The sequence below is a fragment of the Canis lupus genome, chromosome 3, assembly GCF_003254725.2.
Source record: "Canis lupus dingo isolate Sandy chromosome 3, ASM325472v2, whole genome shotgun sequence".
In the NCBI taxonomy this organism is placed as follows: Eukaryota; Metazoa; Chordata; class Mammalia; order Carnivora; family Canidae; genus Canis; species Canis lupus.
This window is the reverse complement of record NC_064245.1, coordinates 73,095,792-73,121,942: the sequence shown is the minus strand read 5'-3', so window position 1 is coordinate 73,121,942 and position 26,151 is coordinate 73,095,792. Positions and strand designations below refer to the sequence as shown.

At 39.1% G+C, this 26,151-nt stretch overlaps 2 protein-coding genes across 6 annotated transcripts; one reads left to right on the top strand and one right to left on the bottom strand.

The window, feature by feature from the left end:
- Positions 1–1,776: 1,776 nt before the first annotated feature.
- On the bottom strand, positions 1,777–6,107 carry RPL9 (ribosomal protein L9). 3 transcript variants are annotated; one of them, XM_025436918.3, is made up of 8 exons: positions 6,082–6,107; positions 5,585–5,631; positions 5,383–5,498; positions 4,748–4,843; positions 3,658–3,790; positions 2,454–2,534; positions 2,130–2,244; positions 1,777–1,862 (listed from the first exon to the last, which is right to left on the bottom strand). In XM_025436918.3, the coding sequence occupies exons 2-7, from the start codon at positions 5,628–5,630 to the stop codon at positions 2,138–2,140; spliced, it is 579 nt and encodes a 192-aa protein (XP_025292703.1). In that variant the 5' UTR covers position 5,631; positions 6,082–6,107; the 3' UTR covers positions 1,777–1,862; positions 2,130–2,137. The 3 variants fall into 3 exon arrangements, with proteins under 3 accessions (XP_025292703.1, XP_048964632.1, XP_048964631.1); XM_049108675.1 differs by lacking the exon at positions 6,082–6,107 and adding an exon at positions 5,791–5,809; XM_049108674.1 differs by lacking the exon at positions 6,082–6,107 and adding an exon at positions 5,715–5,733.
- A 70-nt stretch (positions 6,108–6,177) lies between these two features.
- LIAS (lipoic acid synthetase) lies at positions 6,178–22,192 on the top strand. Of its 3 annotated transcripts, none has more exons than XM_025436916.3 (11): positions 6,184–6,375; positions 7,837–8,009; positions 8,709–8,802; positions 10,283–10,363; positions 12,489–12,645; positions 12,732–12,789; positions 14,475–14,603; positions 16,290–16,435; positions 17,865–17,935; positions 18,739–18,850; positions 21,860–22,192. In XM_025436916.3, the coding sequence occupies exons 1-11, from the start codon at positions 6,331–6,333 to the stop codon at positions 21,913–21,915; spliced, it is 1,122 nt and encodes a 373-aa protein (XP_025292701.3). In that variant the 5' UTR covers positions 6,184–6,330; the 3' UTR covers positions 21,916–22,192. The 3 variants fall into 3 exon arrangements, with proteins under 3 accessions (XP_025292702.3, XP_025292701.3, XP_025292700.3); XM_025436915.3 differs by having other exon boundaries at positions 6,193–6,539; XM_025436917.3 differs by lacking the exons at positions 8,709–8,802; positions 12,489–12,645; positions 12,732–12,789 and having other exon boundaries at positions 6,178–6,375.
- The last annotated feature ends 3,959 nt before the right edge of the window (positions 22,193–26,151 follow it).

Below are 26,151 nucleotides of genomic sequence, written 5' to 3'. Positions count from 1 at the left end.
GCAGGAACACCAGGGAGAAGGAGCAGACTCCCCGCTGAGCAAGGAACCTGATGCAGGGGCTCAATCCCAGATCCTAGGGTCCTGGGATCATGACCTAAGCTTAAGGCAGAGGAGATGCTTAACCAAATGAAACACCCAGGCACCCCCTACCACATCCAACTTAAGTGAAAAAAAAAAAAAAAAAAAAAAAAAACACTGTTGCTACAACCAGCCTCCAATTATTATGCTGTGAAGTCTCACCCATCATGTTAATCCATCTCACTGTGAGAAATTACTTACTCCCACGGCTGCTTCCACCACCTATACAACTGACACTCTCAATTGTAACACCTTTATCCTTCTAAAATATTGCCATTTGGAATTTTCTTCAACCTTCAAAATCACTTATATAATCCTCAATACCTTCCAAAACATTTCTTTCCAGTCCCATTGGTGAGTCTTCAACCTAGGTTGAATGGTACCTCCCTGGCAACCTAGGTACCATTCACCCCGCAAATAGCTATGCACCAGGCACTATTGTCCCTAGTACTCTGAATATCCCAGTGAGAAAAGATCCATCCTCACAAAGGTTACATTCTAACTGGAAAAAAGCAACCAATACACAACAAAGTAAACCACATTACATTATAAATGCTATGGACAAAAGCAAGTGAAGCAGAGGTAAGGGTAGGTATGCTAGGATGGGGCTGAGGAATCAACACAATAGGGTGATCAAGGCAGGCTTCACTGAAAATATCTGACAATAGACTTGAAAGTTAAATTGCCACTCCAAAGGGAAAGGACTTCAAAACAAACAAACAAACAAACAAAGGGAAAGGACTTCTAAAAAGACAACTTGAAGGTTTTAAGGCAGTGGTACTGAAGAATAGCAAGGCCAGTTCAGTCACTCAATCAGACACAGTGGAGGTTGAGAAAAGCATTCTCACTACTGCTGAAAACAGATAACCAGCCAAAAAGCTAATATACAAATCCAGGCAAAATGTAGTTTTTCATTTCCTAAGTTATGAAAAATCTCAAAACTTTATATAAGGCTGGTGTTTCCATCAGTTGAGATGGGAGAACTGCAGAAAGAGGTTGGGAGCAACCCTGCTAAGTTAGTCCAGTATGGTCACATATTTGAAGTGTGACACACAGAATTGGGGGATTTTGAGTGTTATCAATTTCTTAAAAAAAAGTCAAGGACTGAATATGGGAGTAAAAAGCTGAGGTAGTATAGAGAGTGAATAGAGTATCTTGGACACAACAGCCCTGTTTATCATGAACACAAATTAACTTTATCACTTTGTTCCACTCTGTTGCTTTCTACACAAGTTACCAGTATCCAGACAGGTGACTCAAGCATACTTACCTCACAAATATTCAAATTATGCCTCTGTAGAATTAGTAGATACCTTCAGGATCTCCCCCCAAAGTTCTACATCCAATGATGAACAGTGTTGCCTGTCACTGGTACTGTATTCCTCTTGCCTGAAAAACCAAATTCAGCCAATTCTCCCATAAAGTTTTACTAGAAAAAAATTCCTGTTCTATTCCTTGTTACTGTTCTTGGCACAAAACAATTTACTTCTGAATGGTTTAACTGCCAAATAGCTAGAAAGAATTATTGGTTTAAGAAAAAGCCACAGGGGTGCCTGGATGGCTCAGTTGGTTAAGCCTCTGCCTTTGGCTTAGGTCATGATCCTGGGTTCCTGGGATGGAGCCTTGCATCAGGCTTCTAACTCATGCTCTGGGTCTCTCTCAAATAAATATTTTTAAAAAGAAAGAAAAAGCCCCAAATCAGTGTAGTTTTTATTGCATTCTTAAGGTATCACAAATAAGTCTGAAAAATCATCTGGCATCTTGCTGTTTCTGTTGCTGGACAACTGTAAAAAGAAATGAAAAGATCTGTCAATTCCCATCAATACCCTCTGAAACATGTTCTACCTTAAATAATCTAAAACATTGTCTAAGATTCTGACTTACTAGAGTTCATAGGAAAAATGCATGGCAATTTTCTTATTCTGCCAAATTTAGTGTGTTCCAGAATGTAACTCACTTTCTGCCATTATAACTCCAGTTCCAGACTTAGTAAATTAAGACCTCTATAACTAAACCAGTAAGGAAACTTACAGACACTGCCAAGAACCTACCTCAGAGCTTATTCATCAGCCTGCTGAACTGTTCCTTTTTCAGAAACATAGATACCATCCAAAAATTTTCTGATATCCTTGTTTTTAACAGTTGTTGCTTGCTGGATCAAAGCAGCTATTAACAGCAAAAAAAAAATAAGTAGATTATGTTATAGCCAAACTCATCTTAAAAGGATTTTACTAAATGCCATACTTAAAAACCTCTGTATCTTGGTAGTTTTACTTAATTCCACAAATTAAAAAGCTCAGAGAATACCGTGTATTCAACTACAAGATTTAAACAAAACTTCATAGGCAGTAATTAGGCATACTAAACATGCAAACCTGAGTTTGAAACAAGTTCAATGTCATTTCCTTCAAGAATTAACTCATCTTTTTGGGCTTGAGATACCGAACAAGCAACACCTAAAAAGAGAAAAAGGCATTCACATAATGTCAACATAAAATCAAATCTGTATATTCAATTTAAAAACATTTAAAGTAGCAACTTATTCCATTTAAGACTCCACACAACAAATAAAACTTCTTGAGATTCTAATTTTATAGGACCTGACTTATCTGGGCAACAACATCTGGTTTGTGTTCCTGCTTGAACAAATTTGTTCCAGAGTAGTCAGACCTTCAGTGCTTCAGTCAAGAAGTGTAAGATGGTATTCAGCTAGCACAACTTAGCTGTGCAAAGCTTCATTATAAAGTGTTATATAACAATCCCCACTAAATGCTGTTGATCACAGCTAATACCACACAATTATTTTTGTTCATTAAACTGATACTAAGAATTCCTTCTTTCCACCCCAATGGAATCAAGAAGCTTCAAGAGAGCACTAAACTGGGCAGCCCCGGTGGCGCAGCAGTTTAGCGCCTGCCTGCAGCCCAGGGCGTGACCCTGGATCAAGTCCCACATCAGGCTCTCTGTATGATGCCTGCTTCTCCCTCTGCCTGGGTCTCTACCTCTGTCTCTATGAATAAATAAATAAAATCTTTAAAAAAAAAAGAGAGAGCACTAAGCTTTAAAATTTTCTAATTGTTGGGGCACCAGGCTGACTCAGTCAATGGAACATGTGACTCTTGATCTAACGATTGTGGCGATTACTTAAAAATAAAATTTTTAATGCTTCTGTGTTTACTGTTATCAAGCAAGAACTGTTGCAAGTGCATTTTGATTTTAACTCATTTAACCATAGATGTTCCCAATTTTAGAGGACTACAATGATGCACAAAGGTAGATGATTTGCCCAAAGTTGAAAGGAGAACTGAGATCTGAGTCTGATATTCATCGCTATTCAAATTTTCGGATTTCACATTTTGCAAAGAGAATTAAACTCTGCTAACACTCCCTGAAACTACTCTAGTGCACAAGCCTCTAGGAATCACAATCAGTACAAACAGGATATAAAACCATAACTGGCACCAAGAGTTATTACAAGCATAATCAAAATGGACAATTATGAAGTATGGATTTATAGCCAACCCCAAACCCCAGTCTTCACAAGTAAAAAGGAACCATTTCTGAACCATATGCACATACCTGGCCTCATCCGAACCCTGCGAATGTATTTTTCACCTAAGAAATTTCGGATTTCAACAAGAGAACCATTCTCCTGAATAACAACGTTGATGGGGAAGTGAGCATACACCGACCTCATCTTGTAACGGAAGCCCTGTTAGGTAAACAATTAGCAAAACTGAGCAATTTCAAAGACAAAACCAGTTTCTAAATTTTGTAGGATGCTGACATTACTTATAATTTAAAAATGAAAGTCTTCACATAGGAATGCATTGTCACCTGACCAAAATCTTCCAAATTGTATACATAAACACGTTTCTGACTCTTCAAGACTGTAAAACCCTTTAAAGCAGCATTTACTTTATTACCCCCCCCCCATGACCGCAGTAAACAATGTCAGCTTTTAAAAATGAGAACCCCAAAGCCCTTCTTCTTGGACGTGAGACTAACATTTGAGTTATTACAGTATGCCAGATGGTAAGAATTCAGACAGGCCTCTGTGCCCTCAAGGAACTTACTCTGGTAGCAAGGTAAATAGGGGAAACATGACCTAATAGGCTTATAATGGAGTTGAAAGGTGCCATTATGGGGTGCACTCTGAATGGGCTGGGTTTTAATGCAAAGAAAATCGTTTCAGCAAAGACAGCAACATGATCTTAAAGGCTGGGGGGAGAGGGAGTTATAGAGAATAGTGACATCAAATAGGTTTTTTTGTTAGTAGACTCGGAGCACAGAAAGCTGATCCAGCCTTTTCTACACCCTCAAGGGGCCCTGGTGGTGAGAGGCAAGCCAACAACAACAAAAAAAGCAAAGCGTACCCTATATGCTACGTTCTCTATAAACAAAACACACATCCCAAAGGTGTGAATTTTATGTGAAAAAAAAAAACACCATCAGCCTACTAAGACCATCTTGTCTTCACTAACATTTATCACTTAATCCCAAAGACCAACGAACGCCTATTAAACTGCTAAGATCACCTTTACCCAAAGACCTCAATAAGTTACAGGCATAATCTATGTTCTGCAGTAGACATTGATGTTGCATAGGTGAAGTACAGCCGAGGAACTCCTTCCCCTCCCAAGCCAAGCTGTCTGGTCCGTCTGCTTACCAGTGTCACGCCCTTGATCATGTTCTGAACGTGACTACAGATCGTGCGAACGGTAGCCAGTTCTTTTCTATTTCCCCACCATTTGTCAACTCGGAGCTGTAACAGAACAAAACTTCCGTGAGAGGCTTTCCAGTTAATAAGGAAGCCTGAAAGAAAAATTCACTTATTCACAGAATTATTCTACATTTTCAGTATCCACCCCGATTAAAACCACCACATATAAAAAGCCCTCAATGATCTCACAAGGGAATGTCAACCCAGAAATACTAATTTTTCGAGTTGCATCATACTTCATGCCTGGAGAGCTTGCAAGACCTGCCTGGTTCCCAAGATTCCCACGAAATAATCAGGAGAGAAAGAAGCCTAACTTTTAACAGTATTAAGACCTCGACACAAACGATGACTCGTACCAACATCGAGCTTTATAACCTATTCACTATTTCCTTTCTCCACTTCACGAAGGCCGTTAACACCGAGACTAGCCACACTTTTGTGGACACCAAAATTTTTAAGCTGAGACACTGAACCTCAATTCTTTAATTCTTAGAGCGACCAAATTCGGAGCTAATCAATCCCTACCTCCCAAACGAACAACGAATGTGTTAGGAAAACAACAACAACAACCCGTATCTCACCCTCTTCTTCTTCTTTCCGAGAAGACTGAGTTCTACGTTGATGTGATTGAAGTCCCTTCGCAGGGTTCCTCTGGGGCCCTTCACGATCACAGTGCGTCCCTTCAGGGTGATGTCGACTGGGAGAGAACATACCAGTGAGGCCTCGGAACAAGGCACATAGCAGGCAGTAAAGACGTAAGAACACAAACATCAGGTCTCCTACCATTTTCTGGAATGTCGACAGTCTGATTGCTGAGAATGGTCTTCATTCTGAAACACAAACGCGTGGCGTTACGAGGCGGGCGCAAGGCCTGCTGGCGACCACAGCACCCTGCGCGGAGCTCCCCCGCTACCGGAGGCCGGCAAGCAGAAACCCCGGGGAGGGCGCAGGGGGCCCGAGCGGGAGAGCAGCCCCCGCTGGGTCCTGACCAGGAACGAGCAGCTTCCAAGAAGACATTAGGCGCAGAGGGCGAGCTCCCGCTCAGCGCAACCCTAGGCGCCCCATTGAGGCGGCGCCATCACGCCAACGCTGAGGGGCGGGGGTAGGCCCTACAGGCCCAACACAGGGCTCGAATCCCAGCGCCGCCAGATCCATATGGCGCTCGGCGCGCGGAGGAACAACCGGCATAAAGGCTCCGAGGGCCAAACTCGCGCCACTGGCTTTCCCACAGCCGATGGCTTCAGATTCCCCAAACCCCCAAAACTCAGAGACAACCTCACCTCGCAATAGATGCGGCAAAGAGAGAGCGTCATTCGTCATCACGTACTTGTAGCCCGTAAGGGCCCTGCGTCTGGCGTCATAAGTGCGCGACGCTACCAGGCTAATGCAGCCAATTGCGGAGCAGCTCCGGTTCCGCTGGATCCGCGGCGGCTCAGGTTCCTTGTCATAAATAGAGCGACGGTTTGTTGATCTGTCTTTCCCGGGAGTTCATGATCCCTCGACCCTGCTAGAAAAAAAAAAGGAGAGGGATGTCTCTACGCTGCGGGGGCGCCGCCTGCACCGTGGGGCCCCGGGTGAGCGGCGGGGACCGCAGGGTGCGGGCTCGGGTGGACGGTTTCCCATCTCTTCAGAGCGCCCAGTAATGAGGCTGGCTCTTACTCAGCGTTTACCTTTAGCCAGGCGCTATTCCCAAATTCCTCGTGTAGTATCTCATTTAATTCTCCGGACCCACGATCAGGTAGGGTCTCTGATCCTGGTTTCTAGGGAGGTCTTTCTGGCAGATGCGGAGGGCTCCTCCCCCCCCCCTCCCCCGGCTTATCAGAGAGAACTGAACCCTGTATTAGTGGGAGCATCATAGGAGCCCTGGGATGAGCACCCCAAATTCCTGCTTTGTGTTGGGGCTCTTAGTTTGTAGTAGACCCCCGTCTGAGCGATGAGAACGCAAACCTGTGCCCTTCTTTAGGGGCACTCATCAAATGCAGTAGCAATCCCGCAGCACCCCAACAGGCACTCTTCAATTGTTGAAGGTTCTCATGCCTTACGTGTACTGACTCGTGATTTTACTGTTCTGGTTCAGATCTAGAAGCCAGTGATTGCTTAACGGTCAATAAATGTATATTGAGTGACTACCGTATTGAAACATAGAATGTAATCTAGAAAATTAAAATATTAGGTTTGGTTTCCTGCCTTTCAGTTCTCTGAAACCAACTGAGTATTACCTCTGTATTTTGTTTTATTATTTAAAAAAAATACTTTATTTATTCATGAGAGACAGAGAAGCAGAGGCATAGGCAGCAGGAGAAGCAGGCTCCATGCAGGGAGCCTGACGTGGGACTCGATCCCGGGTCTCCAGGATCTCCAAAGGCAGACGCTCAACGCCCAGCCACCCAGGGGTCCCTCCCTCTATATTTTAACACCTATGCCTCTCCAAAGCCCAAATAAGAGAGACTTATTGCAAATTTTCCTTTTAAACGTCCTTGACTGGACGCTGGAGTAGAAAATTCAAAGTTGTGACATCTGCAGATACTGCAGTTAAAACTTTATAAAAGACAGACTGTTAGTAGTTAAGTGGATTACAAGAAAGTGTGACATAGTGCAGCTTGGGTGGCTCAGTGATTTAGAGCCACCTTTGGCCCGGGTTGTGATCCTAGAGACCGGGATCAAGTCCTACACTTGGGCTCCCTGCATGGAGCCTGCTTCTCCCCCTGCCTGTGTCTCTGCCTCTCTCTCGCTCTGTGTCTCTCATGAATAAATAAATAAAGTCTTAAAAAAAAAAGTGTGATATATGTTAGCCAGGTCCAAAGGTTTCCAAATCTCTTGTACCTCCAGCAGTAAACAGTTGCCATTCTCTTTTAGGTTTCGTTTGTTCTTGCGACTTTAATCCTAGATTCTGAGCTCCTACACAGAGCTTGTAAATTGTTCTACATAATTTCTGTATTCTCTGGCTTTACCTTTTCTTTTAGGTATTAAAATGGGTTAAAACTAAATTATTTCAAACCCCACTAAATACATGTCATAATGAACTCTGTCTTTAGGTATTGGGAAGATATTTATGCAGTCCATTCCGAACAGTAAGTTCCTTGCCAGATAAAAAAAAGGAATTCTTACAAAATGGACCAGACCTTCAAGATTTTGTATCTGGAGATCTTGCAGACAAGAGCAAGTGGGATGAATATAAAGGAAACTTAAAACGCCAGAAAGGAGAGAGGTAATTGAAATTTTGAGATAGATTCCTTCATTGTGCATTATTTTCAGATATAACCAAGCCCTAGATTATAATTTTATTTAGACTTGGTATATTTAGCTAAAAATCCTTAGAAAGAAGTAATCAGACGTAGAACAGGTAAATACCTGAAATTGGTGGAATCCTCTTCTGTTCTCTGTGCCTTTTAATAGTTTTTATTCAGTCTTCCTAGGACTTAGCCATCCTATACCACCATCTCCCATTTTGCATGTAGCATGAAATTTCTTCATAGAGCAAACATCATTTTGCTACTAGTTGATTTGATCTTGATAAATTTTTCATGTTACTGGGTATTGATGATCTAACTTGTTGCTCCTCCTATTCAATGTACATATGACCTATGGATACCTTGCTTTATTCAAAAGAATGGTGAGGTAATTTCACACAGAGGGCAAATTGTTTTGGGAGATACTTTACCCGACAACTTCTAGTTCACAAGTGGATATAAACTAAGGGGAACCTGAGGATACATAGTCTTCACTCCAAATTTTAGAATTTTTTCCCATTTAATAACCATCATGAATCTGGAACCTTGAGCAGAAAGTATACTTGTGGGATCTCTCTTTTCTCTGAACAAATACAGAACTTTTTATTAGTATTATTCACTGGGGAATGAGATATTCAAAAACTTCCTGGTTAATAGTTATGTTTGGCTTTCCTCAGGTTAAGACTACCACCATGGCTAAAGACAGAGATTCCCATGGGGAAAAATTACAATAAACTGAAAAATACATTGCGGAATCTGAATCTTCATACGGTAAGTTTCAAGTGTTAAATTTCCCTGTTAACTAAAAGTCATGGTGTTTCTGCATATGTGTAACTTAAAATTTAATAAACTACAAATCAAAAGTAGCAAGGAGAGATCCCTGGGTGGCGCAGTGGTTTAGCGCCTGCCTTTGGTCCAGGGCGCGATCCTGGAGACCCGGGATCGAATCCCACGTCGGGCTCCCGGTGCATGGAGCCTGCTTCTCCCTCTGCCTGTGTCTCTGCCTCTCTCTCTCACTGTGTGCCTATCATAAATAAATAAAAATTAAAAAAATAAAGTTGTTTAAAAAAAAAAAAGTAGCAAGGAAAGTGACTAAAGATGTTTAGGGATGCAGTATTATCAGTAATGGAAATACATTTAAAAATCATTTTCTCGGGGTACCAGGCTGGCTCAGTCAATGGAGCATGCAGCTCTTGATCTTGAGGTTGTTAGTTCGAACCCCATATTGGGTGTAGAGATTACTTAAAAATAAAATCTTTAAAAAATTTTTTTAAATCATTTTCCTTGCAAAAGAAATAAGAAATTGTATTTCTTAATTTCACATTTAATAGTACAAAAAATATTAGGAGTTTTTTTGTGAGTGTGTGTTTGTGTGTGTGTGTTTTAAAGATTTTATTTATTTATTCATGAGAGACACAAAGAGAGAGAGAGAGAGGCAGAGACACAGGCAGTGGGAGAAGCAGGGCTCCATGCAGGGAGCCCGACGCGGGACTCGATCCTGGGTCTCTAGGATCACACCCCGGGCCGAAGGCGGCACTAAACCACTAAGCCACCGGGGCTGCCTTTTGTATGTGTTTTGTGTTACAAATTAAGTACATGCTTATTGGAAAGAATATAATATTAAATGTGTCATATATGCAATCCCAAATGTTAACTACACCAGTTTTATTTATTAGCATATTTCCATCCAGACCTTCTTTGCATATATGAAATATATACATTCATGTTGTTTTTATTTTTATTTTTTTAAGATTTTTATTTATTTATTCATGAGAGACACACAGAGAGAGAGACAGAGACACAGGCAGAGGGAGAAGCAGGCTCCATGCAGAGAGCCCGACGTGGGACTTGATCCCTGGACTCCCTGATCAAACCCTGAGCTGAAGGCAGGCACCAAACCGCTGAGCCACCCAGGCGTCTCCATTCATGTTCTTTTTAATTTAAAAATGGGACCTTGGGATGCCTGGGTGACTCAACAGTTAAGCACCTGCCTTTGGCCTGGGGCGTGACCCCAGGGTCCTGGGATCAAGTCCCATGTCGGGCTCCCTGCTTGAAGCCTGCCTCTCCCTCTCCCTGTGTCTCTGCCTCTCTCTCACTCTCTCTCTGTTTGTCATAAAAAAAAAAAAGAAAGAAAAAAGAAAAAGAAAAAGGAAAAAAATAAAGACACACATACACACACATGCCTGATCACTAATTTGCTCAGTTAGTTAATATTTTCAACTTGATTCTATTCCATTCCCTTTACTCACAGGTGTGTGAGGAAGCTCGATGTCCCAACATTGGAGAGTGTTGGGGAGGTGGAGAATATGCCACCGCCACAGCCACCATCATGGTAAGAACAACCTCAGACTATAAAGTTTTAGTCTAGAAACTGAAAGGAATATTTTGTGTCTCCTAAAAATGTGCATTATGAATCTGTGACCAGATTTTTTGTTACATGTGAATTTATGAGAAATGTGAGGAAAAAAAACCTGACAGAATAATCTAGCTGATGATATGCTCTCATCCTTCTCTGAATAAAATCTATTACTGATTTTTCCATGTATGTGACAGTTAATCATGTGCTGCCTTAAGATATCTCTTCCATTTTGGAAATGTTATTCATGATTGCTTAACCTTTTCCCCCCTAAACAATAATAAGCATTTATTTTTGTCTCTCGTGGCCATTTGGTTGCCTGGAGTATAGCTGATCTTGACTGGGCTAAAATTGGACTGCGGGAAGTAGTTTGGGGTCTCAGGGTTTAGGTCTGCTCCACAGAGCTTTTTTCTCCTTAGACCAGCAGGTTTCCAAGCCATCCATGTTCTTATCATGAAGAATGGAAAGAGCACCAGAGGGCAAACCAACCATCCATGCACATTTGAGGCCTCTGCTTGGTCATGCCTGCTATCATTCTTTTGGCCAAAGTAAGTCACATGGCCAAGCCAAATAGCAATGGAGGTAGAGACATAAGCTCCTCCCCCATAGGAGGGCCCTGCAAGTTAAATGGCAAAGGGTGAGATGTGTAATCTTAGTGTGTTGGAATAACAATTGCCATTAACTGTGTACTCTACCATATATATCTAGAGGGGTTCAGAGATTGAGATATTGGGGTTAAATCTAAAATCTGTGCAACTGAAAGGTCATAGTTGTCTGGGAATGTCTTGAGTTGTACCAGCAGAAGGCTATTTACTTGAGGAACCAAGGAATCTTATGAAATAGAGCTGGCCCTGGAGCTTATCCAAGTTACAGAACCTCTGTTCTTGAAGGCAGGAGTGATTTAGAACACTCCATGATGGAAAACTCTGGTTTCATCCCTTGCCTGGCCCTTCCTCACTGACTTATGAGTGATTTCTGGGAAGAGTTTAGGTTTCAAGAAATCCTTATGAGATGTTAGGACATAGCTATGAATGTCCCCCGCCCCTGCCCCCGCAAGGGTTAAACATAAAGAAGAGCTTTCTCTTCCAAATCTCAACCTATTACTTTGCAGCTTTGAAACTCCAGTGGCCCCAGAACATCTGCAGTGGCTTAGCTTGGCATAGGGCAGAATGTAATAGTGACCTGTAGCAGCAGAAGCAGTGTTCTACAGAATAACCCACAGGAAGCAGAGTTTATGTGTTGTTTCATCTATTTAACAAGAAGGAACTTCTATTTAACTCCAGAGACTTACATGTTGATTTTTTTTTTTTAAGATCTCATTTATTTATTTGAGAGAGAGAGAGTGAGGGCATGTGCCTAGAGAGAGAGAGAGAGAGAGAGAGAGAGAGTACACCTGAGCACGAACAGGGGGAGGAGGGGCAGAGGGAGAGGGAGAGGCATATTCTCCGCCTAAGCAAGCTCTCATGACCTGAGCCGAAGGCAGACACCTAACTGACCGAGCCACCCAAGATCCCCCATGTTGATATGTTAATTGAATATTTTATTTCCTTTAGAATCATTTTTATTAATATTAAATAGGTACAAAAGAATATAAACTATATGTAAGTTTAAAGAGTAACTAAGTAATAGACAGCCTGGTAACTCCAGCTTGAGAGTAGAACATTAACATTACCTTGAACCCCCCTGTACATCACCTTTTTTTCCCCCTTTAACAATTTTTTTTTTTTTAAAGTAGGCTCCACATCCAGCATGGAACCAGTATAGGGCTTTTACTCTTGACCCTGAGATCAGGACCTGAACTGAGATTGAGTCAGACACTTAACTGACTGAGCCATCCAGACGCTGCTCCTTTAACACTATTTTTAATTCTGAGTTTACCTTTAACACTATTTTTAATTCTGAGTTTATCGTTTTCTTTTCTTTCTAGTTCGATTACATATATTTGTATTCCTTAACTATATTTTGTTTACCTTTGAATGTTTCAAATTTCCTGTAAGAATCAAACTGTACTCATATGTTTTGTAATTTGCTTTATTCTCTCAACATATGTTCTTTAGGGCCATTCATGTATTTGATTTAAATTGTAACATCTCTGTTCTAGTTGATGGGTGACACATGTACAAGAGGTTGCAGATTTTGTTCTGTTAAAACTGCAAGAAATCCGCCTCCACTGGATGCCAGTGAGCCCTACAATACTGCAAAGGCAATTGCAGAGTGGGGTCTGGATTATGTTGTCCTGACATCTGTGGATCGAGATGGTTAGTGTACCATCATTGCCTCCTCCAGAAATTGGCTCTTACTAAGTTGCAACATCATCTTGAGCAGTGGACTCTTTTGTTTCTAGATATGCCTGATGGAGGAGCTGAGCATTTTGCAAAGACTGTATCATACTTAAAGGAAAGGTACATGTTTTTCATTTGCTTGTGTAATTTGAGGGCTTTTTTTTTTAGCCCATATAAATTCAGTTTACTTATGGTGGTTACCTTAAAGCAGAGGTTATTAACCTTTTAGGGGATTATAAGCCCTTCTGATAATCTCCTGAAATTTACATGGTCTTTTTTCTGGAAAAAGTATATTTAAACATGCAGATACATATTTGCATAGAATTTTAGGGATTTAGCAGCACAGACTTATGGGCCTTTATTTTTTTTTTTTAAGATTTTATTTATTTATTCATGAGAGACACAGAGAGAGAGGCAGAGACACAGCCAGAGGGAGAAGCAGGCTCCATGCAGGGACCCCGATATGGGACTCAATCCCTGTCTCCGGGATCACGCCCTGGGCCGAAGGCGGCGCTAAACTGCTGAGCCACCCAGGCTGCCCTAGACCTTTAGTCCATAAAAGCTGTCCTTCATATTTGAGTGTTAGTTTAAACTTTGAGTAATTTTTTTAAAAATATATAAAACTACAGTCTTCCAGCACTAATTTTGAATAAATCATCCTCTAAAAGTATATGGAATGAGATAAACTCCCACATTGTTAAAATATGCAATGCTTGATATAGATTTTATTCATATGCATTTGCCCTGGGAAATTTACCCATTACATTTTATTAATATTTAATCCCATCTATTTAAAAAGCACTAAAAAAGGGTGTTATGCTTACTACCTATAGCTTAGTGTTAGTTGAGCACCTGGCACTTAGTAAATGTTTTTCTAATGATTCCCCAGTGTTTTCTTTTCTTTTTTTTTTTTTTTTTTTATTTTTATAGTTTAGTTTAAAAAGCTCTGTTTGCAACCCACTAAATTGGTTTCACAAATTGGTCTCAACTTTACAATTAAAAAAACAGGGAGTTATAAGCTATGTTCTTTCAGCATCTCTTATATCTGTGAGAGGGTATGTATGAGTTCTTTCTACATCTGTTCTCTCAGGAGACAGCTCCAGAAACTTTGCCATTGGTTTTATGAAAAAATTTATCAGTAGTTCTAGTCATTTCTGCTGCTGTCTAAAGGAACAGCACTGTGACCTAGTTCACATTTTCATGCTTGAATGCATGCATAGATATAGCCAGAATATAAATAAGAAGATTAATGTTTAACTTGTATTTCATTTAAGCAAAGCTCATGACTCAGCAACTCAGAAAATAGTTTTTTAAACCTACAGCACTTGTGAAATATTTGTGTAGAGGAAGGGAGGATGACACTATTTGATGAATTTTTAAAGAAATCAGAATTAAAGCAATCAAATGCTCCTTGCATTCACATAAGAAATGTCCCAATTTACTTTGCAAAGAATAAAAAGATATTTTATATTTCATGTTTTAATGTTTATAATTGTTATAAGCAATTTTTTCTTAATACTTTCTCAATAAAGTGTAAGTCTATTAACCTCAAAATTTATTCTGATCATTATTTGCATGCAGATGTATTTTAACTACTATGTACAATATATTTGATGTTCAGGGTTTATTTTTTCATAAAACAGTTTATATGTGAACATTTAGTTATGTGTTCATGCTTTCCTTGGCAAGACTCCAAAGATGCCTGTGTTGAAACTGATACTTAATGAGTACTAGTAATTTCTGTTTTGAGTAATAATTATGTCAATGCTTTGCCTGAGTTTGATACTTATTTTTTTTCCCCATAGGAATCCAAAAATTCTTGTGGAATGTCTCACCCCTGATTTCCGAGGAGACCTAAAAGCAATAGAGAAAGTTGCTCTGTCAGGATTAGATGTGTATGCACATAATATAGAAACAGTTCCAGAATTACAGAGGTGATTACATATACAGAGTAACTGGCAAGTTTGGACGGCCAGCATGTGCTATATTTTCTTACTTTTTGCAGGGGAGAACTTTCTATTTGACTTTTACAAAGTGAACTCTTTCCTTTTTTTTTTTTTTTTTTTTCTCTTTCCTTTTGTAACAAAATATTTTCTGAAAATCAGAAAATATTCCTAACAAAAAGAGCATAAGCACCATCTGTAATATTTCCACCCAGTAATATTGATTACTATAACCTAACTGTATATATTTATATGCATATGTATATATATTTTTTATATTTTATTTATTTATTCATGAGAGACACAGAGAGAGAGGCAGAGACACAGGCAGAGGGAGAAGCAGGCTCCATACAGGGAGCCCAACGTAGGACTCGATCCCCAGTCTCCAGGATCACAGCTGGGCAGAAGGCAGTGCTAAACCGCTGAGCCACCCAGGCTACCCAAGAAAAGACTTTTAAAAATACTTTTGGCACTAAAATTTCAATAAGTGATACAAAAGGAGCAGTTCTCATTCAGATGTATTTTCAATCTCTTTTAAAAAAATATGTACTATTCTTTCTAATAATGTTAATAGTGAGGAAAATTTCCAGATTGTTATGCCACACTAATAATTCATTATTATATCAGAAAGATAAAAATTATTTTAACCTTCAGAAAGATTAGTATGTTTATCTTACTTAATTTTAGTAAAGTATATTTGGCAGTGTTGTTACTGGCCACTACATATTATCTGTATTATAGAACTTGAAAAAACTATGATAAACAATAACCAGTGTTTCCACTAAATCATAAACATTAAGGGAACGTAACTTAAAATCAGTGGAGACATACTTTCAAGAGTAATTATGTTCACTATTGTCGATTTTGTGATTGTTTTTAAATTCACAAACTGGTTTCCTTTCTTCCTTTGAGCTAGTCTCTGATTAAAAATAAGAACAGCAAGTCAGTTACACAAAATAAAGGTGCACTAGAAATTCAAACAAACACTGGATTAACATCAAATAGTCAGCAATTCTGTCCTTTTGGCATTCTCGCCACTTAAAACATGGTGGTTTGGCTGCTGTTGAGGTCTAACACACAGCCTGTTCCAGCCCTGTCATTTCTCATGATACTACCACCAGTGGGTGCCAATTTCCCTGGTTTCACTTAAGAAACATTATCCTTTCCAGTGAAAATTCCAGAATCCTGCATTACCTAAGAGATGTCAGTGTCATATACTCACCAGCAGAGGGCAGCTTGGTCTTTAGAAAAGCACTGAACATAAAAGTTTCAGGCCTCTGAAATGTGGGTTCATGTTAAACAGTTTTTCCTTTGTTCAGTATTGAGATTTTCTTACTTCTACTCTTTTTCCCTTTTCTCTTGACTATCCCTTGCAATCACTCATTCTCAGCTTCAAATTCTGGTTTCTCAGTAATTCATAACTTACTTCTGTTCTAGCTTTCTCTGCCCAAGGCTTAAAAGGCCTTAAAAGTAGGCAGAATGAAGGGGCCCAGTGAAGCCTGATTTTCTTTATCAAAGTAACAGCTAGACACTTGTGCACCAAATGCTAGTATCAAACCACATGATATAATACAGTGTTCAGAATGTACTCTCCTGGTCTTTTAGATTGCTTGCATAACTATGTACTTAGTTGAGCTTGTGGTTATTCTTGCTGACAACAGCCCTGCTGTTTTCAAGGAAAGTTCGTGATCCCCGGGCCAATTTCAGCCAGTCTCTGCGCGTACTGAAACACGCCAAGGAAGTTCGGCCTGATGTGATTTCTAAAACCTCTATCATGTTGGGTTTAGGTGAAAATGATGAGCAAGTATATGCAACAATGAAAGGTAATAAAAAATGAAAACTCTTTTTCATTTAATTTGAGGAACCCCATTTCAAAGACCCTGTTATGCCTCCTCTATGGTCTCAGTGAAAGTGCCCTTAAAAACAAAGTACAGGATATGATTCTAATAGCGTAAAAAGGAAAGGAAGTATGTTTTCTTAGGAACTTTATGGGATGATATGCGGAAAACTCAGGATATGAAATTTGTATCCCATTTTATTCCCTACCCTTTAATCAAGTGAAAATAAGATTTTATCCACTTTTCTTATTTAGTCATTGCAGTTTTAAGAGCCAGCCAGGTGCCAGGTACCAGGAGCTCTGACAGGCAGTGACAAGATGAATGAAATGAAGCCAGGCCTTTGAGGAAGAGCTTGCTGGTAACACTGTCACATAATATGATGTGCTTTGGACTTTATGAATCTTAGTCTCATAAGCCCATTTGCTTTGTGATTCTTGGGCTTTATAAACTGGTTAGAAAAAAAAAAAAGGCTGTTATTTAATTGAGGATCCTTTGCCTACTTGCCATTGTTTATTGGTTCTAAGAGTAACAAGTCCAAATAGTAATTAAAAGGTCCTTATTACTAGAATAAAATTACAGTTTTACTGGAAAGATTCTCATATATGATAGGTCAAATCACATCCTCTAGAGCATGTCTTGCACAGCTAGTAAAACTGAATATAGCATATCTGGTCTATAATATGGGCGCTTTCAGGCCTTTTAAAATTATTTTAGGATTTCATTTATTTATTCGACACAGAGAGCAAAAGCAGGAGGAGCAGCAGAGGGAGAGGGAGCAGACTCCCTGCTGAGCAGGGATTCCCGATGCAGGGGCTCAATCCCAGGACCCTGGGATCACCACCTGAGCAGAAGGCAGACACTTAACCATTGAGCCATCCAGGGACTCCAATTTCAACCCTTTTATATACTGTTCCTTTCACCTTTTCTAACAGACTCCTGCTCAAAACCCCCTTCACTCATATTTTAGTATTTATTCCATGGTCTTACTCATTCCTATTTTTTCAATCTTTTCATATTCCCTGGCACTTTCAAATGGATATAGTCTTACCTCCCAACATCAGGATTATAGGCCAGGGTAAAATTCACATTGTTCTGAAGTAAAATTTTGCCCAGGGAAATTATGCTTGAATCAACCATTTCAACCATTTCAGCATCTAAATCTCTAATGGAGCATATCACTCTCAGTCTCAGGGTTGTGAGTTTAAGATCCATGTTGGGTGTAGAGATTACTTAAAAAAATCTTGGGGTGCCCGGCTGGCCCAGTCTGTAAAGCATGCAACTCTTAATCTCAGTGTTGTAAGTTCATGTCCCCTTTTGGGTATAGAGATTACTTAAAATGTTTTTTTTTTTTTTTTTTTAATTAAAAAATCCTTTTAAAATATGCTAACATAATGTGTGCCCTTTTTTTCTATAGCACTTCGTGAAGCTGATGTGGACTGTTTGACTTTAGGACAATATATGCAACCAACAAAGCGCCATCTTAAGGTATTGCAATCTTGAGTTGCTGAACATTTGCTGGTAATTTGAATTAAGTCTTTGTTGTCCATAGGTACAATTAAGAAGCTGCTGGCTTTTTAGTGAATGTTCCATGTCTATTTCCAAGTCCCAGTTTCCATTTTATTTTCTGGATAAAGCCAACAGATATTCTGGCACTTTTTTTTGCTGCCCTAAAAATTGTACAACTTAAGTGAATGTACAAAAAAGAAATAGTTGAGAAATTGCATTCATTTGCATGTGGTCATCTTGTGACTTGTTTTAGAGTCAGAGGTGATGTAAAAAAGAAAAGTCAATCTTATTTCATTCATTTAAGAAACTTTTGTTGAGTAGTAACTGTGAATACAGCACATCTGGTCTATAATATGGGTGCTGGTAACACTGTCTACACACAGTGCTAAGCACAAGATACAAGACAAGACAAGGAAGTCTTGGGCCTCAGGAATCTTACAAGTATGATTAATTCTTGTTCATACCTGTTAGTGAAGGAGTAATACAGATACATAATCTCTATAGATAGTCTCATTTTTTTTATCTTTTGGAATAGTTAACAAACTACAAAATTGGTATTTTGTCTCCTAATTCCACAGAATCAAGTCCTGATATAGGGGGTAGTAACCAGTGGACAAGTAGTCTGTGAGGAAGAAAAGGAGGAAAGCCTCCGGGCAACTGGATAAATTATGAAGTGAAAACCAGGAAACTATGCTCATGAATGTATGAGCATAGATTTTCTACAGAATCAAAATTATTTAGGGAAATTCTAAAATCTATCTGAATTAATTCTTTAAATGTAGGTTGAAGAATACATTACTCCTGAAAAGTTCAAATACTGGGAAAAAGTAGGAAATGAACTTGGATTTCATTATACTGCAAGTGGCCCTTTGGTGCGTTCTTCATATAAAGCAGGTAAGTTACACTGCAGGGGATGGTTTTATTTAGACCACAACTTTCCATGTGAAGATTATAATAGCTGTGGTTGCCTTTTGTAGGAAAAGTAAGTTTTTTCTGGAACATCCTTAGGAACTTTGCTCCATAGGGCTCATGTTAAGGAAAAATTAATCTTAAATCTGTTTTTTTCCTTAAATAATCCCTTCAGGGACACTTGAATGGCTCAGCATTTGAGCATCTGCCTTTAGCACAGGGTGTGATCCCAGGATCAAGTCCCCACATCAGGCTCCCTGCAGGGAGCCTGCTTCTTCCTCTGCCTATGCCTCTGCCTCTCTCTCTGTGTTTCTCATGAATAAATAAATAAAATCTTAAAAAAAAAGAAAGGAATTTCTTCCCCGTTTATAGCTCAGCTACTATGACGAAAGCAGGAGTAATCAGCTTATTCTTTGTATGGATTTCAATAGTAGGTTATTCAGAAATGACAAATACCAGTTAAGTAAATAACATGGTTTTCTGAAAAATGTATATTCATTTGACAGTCATGCCAGCTGCATCTCTAAACTGCTAATTTCAGATCAGTTTAAATCCTAAAAAGTATCTGACTGCATTGCTGCTTATTCATTAATATCTTTGTGGTTTTCCTCCCAGAAGCAACAAAAAAAAATTTGTAAGATTATTTTCCATATAGGAATTTCTAATGTTTTGGGACACCTGGGTGGCTCAGTGGTTGAGCATTTGCCTTCGGCTCAGGGTGTGATCCCAGGGTCCTGGGATCAAGTTCCACATTGGGCTCCCCATGGAGAGCCTGCTTCTCCCTCTGCCTGTGTCTCTGCCTCTCTCTGTGTGTCTGTCATGAATAAATAAAATCTTTAAAAAAAAAAGAAAAAGAAAAAAATTTTTACTGCTTTTTCTAGCTACACCGCAGTTCTTCACCTTTGTAATTTCAGCTCTTATTTTGATTAGTAGCTTGATTTGACTTATGAAAAGAAAAGCCTTGGAATGCCTGGGTGGCTCAGTGGTTGAGCATCTGCATTTGGTTCAGGGCATGATCCTGGGGTCCTGGGATCAAGTCCTGCATTGTGTCCCTGCATGGAGCCTGCTTCTCTCTCTGCCTGTATCTTTACCTCTCTCTCTGTCTCTCATGAATAAATAAATAAAATCTAAAAAAATAAATAAATACTTTATTTATTCATGAGAGACACAGAGAGAGAGGTAAAGATACAGGCAGAGAGAGAAGCAGGCTCCATGCAGGGACCCCAATGTGGGACTTGATCCTGTGACTTCAGGATCACACCCTGGGCTTATATATGTAAAAGGAAAGCCTCTTCAAGGGATAAAAAGTCATGTGATAATGGCCATCAAAAAGTCTGTAAGAACATATCTAAAGCTTCAATTTAATCCAAAAAATGTTTATAATGTTTTCCCTGCCAGTTGGACTTAACAATTATAATTTCTTGAAGAATAAACAGTTATTTTTTTGATAGGTCTAAACCACATGATTACTTTAAATTATCTTTTAGATGATTGTTTTATATATTGCATTTAAATTATAGATCTAAATTAGGCACACATTGGCAAAAACTAATGTTTGTATATTAGTAATATTCAGTGTGTTCCTATAAAGAAATTCAAGACATTTTAATGAACTAACAACAGCTTATCCTAGTTATAAAACCTAAGACTTTGATTCAGCACTGACTCACAGGATGTGGGGAATTTGGAAGCCAATAAAGTGATGTATTCTTCAAGCAAGAATAATTCTGCAGACAAGCTGAAAACATAAGTAAAGGATAGGACTAACATCAGCTTCCGGAGTGGTTAAAGTAAAATCATTTGAAAAGTTTTTATTTTGTTTTAAGAGAATTTGCTAACATTTACAAGAAAGTGAATTATGAACTTTGTAATGTTTTTAAAGTTACCAGGAGGCAACCCCGGGTGGCTCAGCAATTTAGCGCCACCTTCAGCCCAGAGCGTGATCCTGGAGACCTGGGATCAAGTCCCATGTCAGGCTTCCTGCATGGAGCCTGCTTCTCCCTCTGCCTGTGTCTCTGCCTCTCTCTCTCTCTGTGTGTCTCTCATGAATAAATAAATAAAATCTTTAAAAAAACAAAGTTACCAGGATAAGAGCAAATTCTACTACGTAGAACATTAGATTCAGATGATGGGCTAGGGCCTGAAAATGTTGATTCTACTCCTGCCAGATTTAGATAAGGTATGGAGGGGCATGACTAACTCTCCATTACTTGGCTGGGTTATAAACCTTGGGATTCTCGGTGATTGTGTACAGATATGGTCATTGTGGTTATACTTGTATATTAAGATGACAAAGCAAAGTTCATTAGACTCCTCATAAAATCAGGCTCACAGTGCTGGTCTCTGCCACTAACTGAGCTGTGCTGTAACAGTGAGAGACTAAATGGAATCCTCATGACCTGAAAAGGGAATGTGCCCCCTCTAAACAGCTAACTTAATGCACAAGCACAACTGTGGGGCTGGAGAGAAAACCCATTATAAATGAAGAGCTCTTGCTTCCCTAGAGGGGAATAAGCTAAAGGGATTCCATCAGACGAGTCTGCTCAACTGCAGTGAGGTCTGTTTTATAAACATCAGATCCAGGCTAATAATATAGCAGAATTGCTCTCTAAAATGAATTGTGCCAACAGCAATACTTTGTCAGTGATGAGGAATAGATAGTGTACAGAAAGTAGAAAAAATGTTCAAAAGCAGACCCGTAGATACAAAAGGGCCACCCTTTATAATACTGAGTTACTAGAAAGAATAATAGAGACTGGTGTTAAAATTTTTTTGTATAGGGTGTAGAGTTTACTTTAAAAAAAAAAAAAGATACAGCTAATGGGGTGCTGGGTGGACTCTAGTCAGTAGAGCATGCAACTCTTGATCTCAGGGTCATGAATTCAATTCCCACGGTGGTATAGAGCTTAACATTTAAAAAAAGGGAAACACTGAAGTATGATTCTGAAATTTATGTTAAATTGATATTAACGTGTTTTCATTTTTCCTAAATAGGTGAATTTTTCCTGAAAAATCTAGTGGCTAAAAGAAAAAAGTCCTCTAAAATATAATGAGACCTTCAAGATCACAGGAATTTTTAATATCTGATTCCAGATGGTAATAGAAGTGGTACCAGAATGCCTAGACTTCAGTGGATATACCTCAGTCTCTTTGTTTTAAGAAACATGTCAGTAGCTGTGCATATTTAAATTAAGTAATTCACTTGTCTTTTAGCATATGTTCTGTGTTCTGTTAAACAATTGATTGCTGTGATGTAATCATAAAATATCTTTTAAGAGTTTTACTGTTAACAGTATAATTAAAAATACTTGAAAAACTTGGAGAAAAGCTTCCAAGCCTGTTACCTATACATCGTCATCACATTTCACTTCTGAAAAATGACACTGTTGATGAAACAGTCAGTATAGGGACACCTGGGTAGCTCACAATTGAGCGCCTGCCTCCAGCTCAGAGTGTGATCCCGGTTTAGGGATCAAATCCCACATCAGGCTCCCTGGGAGGAGCCTGCTGCTTCCTCTGCCTATGTCTCTGCCTCTCTCTCTCTCTCTCTCTCTCTCTCTGTGTTTCTCATGAATAAATAAATAAAATGTTAAAAGTATAGATCGAGGCTGTGATCTGCTTACTTAGAGTTGGCCTATGTCCTTTACAGAGTACTACAGCATCACTGGAATAATTTAGAAAGGCTGAAGAGTTTGAATGCTGATTCTTCAGCAATGGAAAATAGTTTTACATTAATTACTTGTTTACGACCTCTGTGAAATCAAGATTATGATGTTATTGAAGACAGAAATATAACCTAAGAAAAAGGGTGTTAATCCTCATTTTATAGTAGTTTGCTACATTCATGTGCACTATCCCATTTATTCCTTCTCTTTTTCACACCACATTGGTGAGGTGGTTGTATATGATGTTAATGACCTGAAGGAGGATTTTCTTCCCTAGGTACTAGAACTCAACTTCCATCTTTTGACTCTAAATCCTGTTTTTCTTTTCTTTTTTTAATTTTAATCCTGTTTTTCTACTACATTCTTACAAAGAAGTTTTTAGATAGCTATATTGTAAAATCTGCAATGTACAAGGCCAATTCTATTTTGAATTTCTAAGTAGGTGAACTAGTATTTTTTATAAAAGTAATGCATAACTTCGAACATTATTTACATTTTAATTTAACTCAGGGGAGCCATATATACTTTGACTTATACTTTCTTTATAGATTCTAATAAATTTTGCCGTGTAAAATTAACCCAACTTTAAACATCTCCGGAAGCAACATCTGTTGCTTCAGGGGCAATGATGCGTTAATAGGGCCATTTAACTGCTCAGTCACTGGAGTGTATAATTCTTGATCTCGTGGGCTTGAGACCCATGCAGCCTGTAGAGGTTGCTTAAAAATAAAATCTTTAAATAAATAAAGTTTTTACAAATCTGTTATGTCACAGAAAAATGGATTACTATTGAGATTCTATGACATAATCTGGGTATTTCCTAATTTTGCACAATGTAGGTGAATGGTAATGAAACATTTGTAGCAGAAGAATAATTTGTCAAATGAAATTTTCATAGAATTCAATGTAAAAGAATTAAAAGCATTTTATTAGTGCAAATATATGTTGCGGCTTCATATTTTTAACTATTTATAAAAACAGTGAATGATAAAATGAAGCTATTTTGATACAAATGTGAAATTGGGAGTCATGAATGACATTTTGGTCAGCCCCAGCATTAGCGCAGTATTGAGAAAACTGATAAAGTGAAATAATAGTGAATCATGTATAATTTTATACTTTTTTTTAAAAGATCTTATTTATTTATTCATTCATGAGAGACACAGATAGAGAGAGGCAGAGACACAGGCAGAGGGAGAAGCAGGCTCCATGCAGGGAGCCCAACATGGGACTCTATTCCAGGTCTCCAGGACCACGCCCTGGGCCGAAGGCGGCACTAAACCACTGAACCACCTGGGCTGCCCATAATTTTAAAACGCCTACTCTTGCAATCTCAGGACACTCTCCAGTTAAATTTAATCCCCCAAATTGAAAGAAGTATAGCAAGAAATGTTTGTTTCAAAGTGGAATCACAAATTGTAGCTTCTGGATTTGTTATTTCTTCACTCATTACATAAATGGCCATATGACATGACTAGAACATGTGACCAAGTACCTGGATCTTGTTGGACATTTGAGTGTGGTTAATATATGTTGTACAGTTGCACAACTGTACAAGAATGGACAGGCTTAAATCTTAAAAGGCCAGAACAGAGCTTTCACCTTCCTAAGCAATGATGCATTAATAGGGCCATTTAAATGCCCAGACATGATGAGAGGTCTATCTAAAAATTCTTGCTGGAGCTGGACAATTTAACACATCAGTGGTCTCCAATGTAATAAAGTTTGGTGCGTGCCCATTTTGCCATATCTGATCTTTTTCTTTCTGTAGCAAGCACAAAGGGCATTTTTAAGAAAAGAAAAGTGATAAATGCTTATGGTTTTTAGGATACCAACTAATACAGGAGTCCCAGCCTCTTTTCCAACTACCGAATCAGCCAACCCTGAAACCCACTTCCTGTTTGGTGAGATAATAAATGTCTGTATTAATGAAACCGATTTTGGGGCACCTGGGTGGCTCAGTCAGTTAAGCAGCTGCCAGAGTCCTGGGATCCAGCCCCACATTGAGGGAGCCCCTGCCCCACATGGAGCTCTCTACTCAGCAGGGAGTCGGCTTCTCCCTCTCCCTTTGCCCTTCTGCCTGCTTATGTTCTCATGCCTCACTTTCTCCCTCTTTCTCTAATAAGTAAAATCTTTTTTAAAAAATGAAACCAGTTTGAATAGGAGTTTCTCTTACTTGAAGCTTGAAAGCATCTAACTTTGGAAGTATTATCAATATTATTACTTTAACAAACATGAGCACCAGTGGCTTTGCAGAAAATTGAGAGTAAAATTCCAAAGAGGGATTCAGAATGTAAGTAGAGCATAGTAGCAGGTACAGCCATGAGAGAGGTGTGAGACCATGCCCTTCATCCCCCTGAGGGTCAAGCTAGACATGTTTGCTGATAAAATATTTTAATCTATTTTACATGACAATTTCCTTTGACAATGATTTCCTTGCTAAAATTTTGGCCGCTGCCTTTTCATTTTCAAGAGTTCTGTGATGATTCTGATGATGCCTTTTTTTCTTTCTTTTTTAAAACAGCATCCTGTTGGTTTCCTAGCTGCATTTCTTCTATTTTTCTAAGGATAATTAGTCTTTTGAAGTTGTGTTTCTTCACCTTGAGCCCTGTCTCTCCTTTGTTTTATCTCTGCCTTCTGTGTTGAAGGCTCTCAACTGTCTGGTGATCCTTGGTTCTTCATGCATACGAGTGATGAGCCACCCTAAGGTTGATGGGAAGCTGAGGTGGAGGGAGCCATCTAATTGATGGAGCTTCACTGTGGAGGTGTTTCTCAGTGAGGGACTCCCAAATATTTGGATTATTTCTCTAAAGCCATTCAAAGTTTTAAAAAAGAATAATCTTGGGTGCAGTGGTTGAGTGTCTGCCTTCTGCTCAGGGCATGATCCTGGGGTCCTGGAATTGAGTCCTGCATTGGGCTCCTCACAGGGAGCCTGCTTCTCCCTATGCCTGTCTCTGCCTCTCTCTGTGAATAAATAAATAAAATCTCAATATATATATATATATATATATATATATATATATATATATATATATATCCATCTGACCAAAACTTTCCAGAAATTTCTTTAAATCTCTTTACCACGGATAGCCCCTTCCTATTCTCTATGTTTTATTGGATAATGTCTTTCCCCCCTCTTGCTGTAATTTTAATGGGGTTCTAAGAAGGGAGAGGTTATAAGTGTGTGCTCAGTATACGATGCTGACAGAGAGCTCTGCTTGCTGTCTTTTTAATAATAGCTTTGTAGATAGTTTTACATACATATTGTAATTATCTATGTGTGTACATATGCATTTATATTTAAACCAGTCATTTGCAGGAATCCTGAAACACCTCTGTAGAGATGTTTGGATCACAGTTTGAAAATAATTGCTAGAAAACTAATAACACCTAATATTTACTTTACATCTGTGTGTTTGACATTACGTAGACATGGTCTTTAAGTGTTAGAAGAACTGTCATCCCTGGTAGTTTCCTAAGGTTGGTGTTACTAATTAAAACTACCATTGTGTTGGGACGCCTGGGTGGCTCAGCGGTTGGGCACCTCCCTTCGGCCCAGAGCTTAATCCTGGAGACTTGGGATGGAGTCCCGCATCGGGCTCCCCACGGAGAGCCTGCTTC

What these genes read in the sequence shown, in the direction of transcription:
- RPL9 (XM_025436918.3), bottom strand. Translation starts at nt 5,630, where the DNA reads ATGAAGACCATTCTCAGCAATCAGACTGTCGACATTCCAGAAAATG. An exon ending in TGTCGACATTCCAGAAAATG is followed by an intron (nt 5,499 to 5,584) that starts GTAGGAGACCTG and finishes GTTCTCTCCCAG; the next exon opens with TCGACATCACCCTGAAGGGA. An exon ending in TGAACTTGTTTCAAACTCAG is followed by an intron (nt 2,245 to 2,453) that starts GTTTGCATGTTT and finishes TGCTGTTAATAG; the next exon opens with CTGCTTTGATCCAGCAAGCA.
- LIAS (XM_025436915.3), top strand. Translation starts at nt 6,444, where the DNA reads ATGAGGCTGGCTCTTACTCAGCGTTTACCTTTAGCCAGGCGCTATTCC. An exon ending in TTCTCCGGACCCACGATCAG is followed by an intron (nt 6,540 to 7,836) that starts GTAGGGTCTCTG and finishes CTCTGTCTTTAG; the next exon opens with GTATTGGGAAGATATTTATG. An exon ending in CAACAAAGCGCCATCTTAAG is followed by an intron (nt 17,936 to 18,738) that starts GTATTGCAATCT and finishes CTTTAAATGTAG; the next exon opens with GTTGAAGAATACATTACTCC.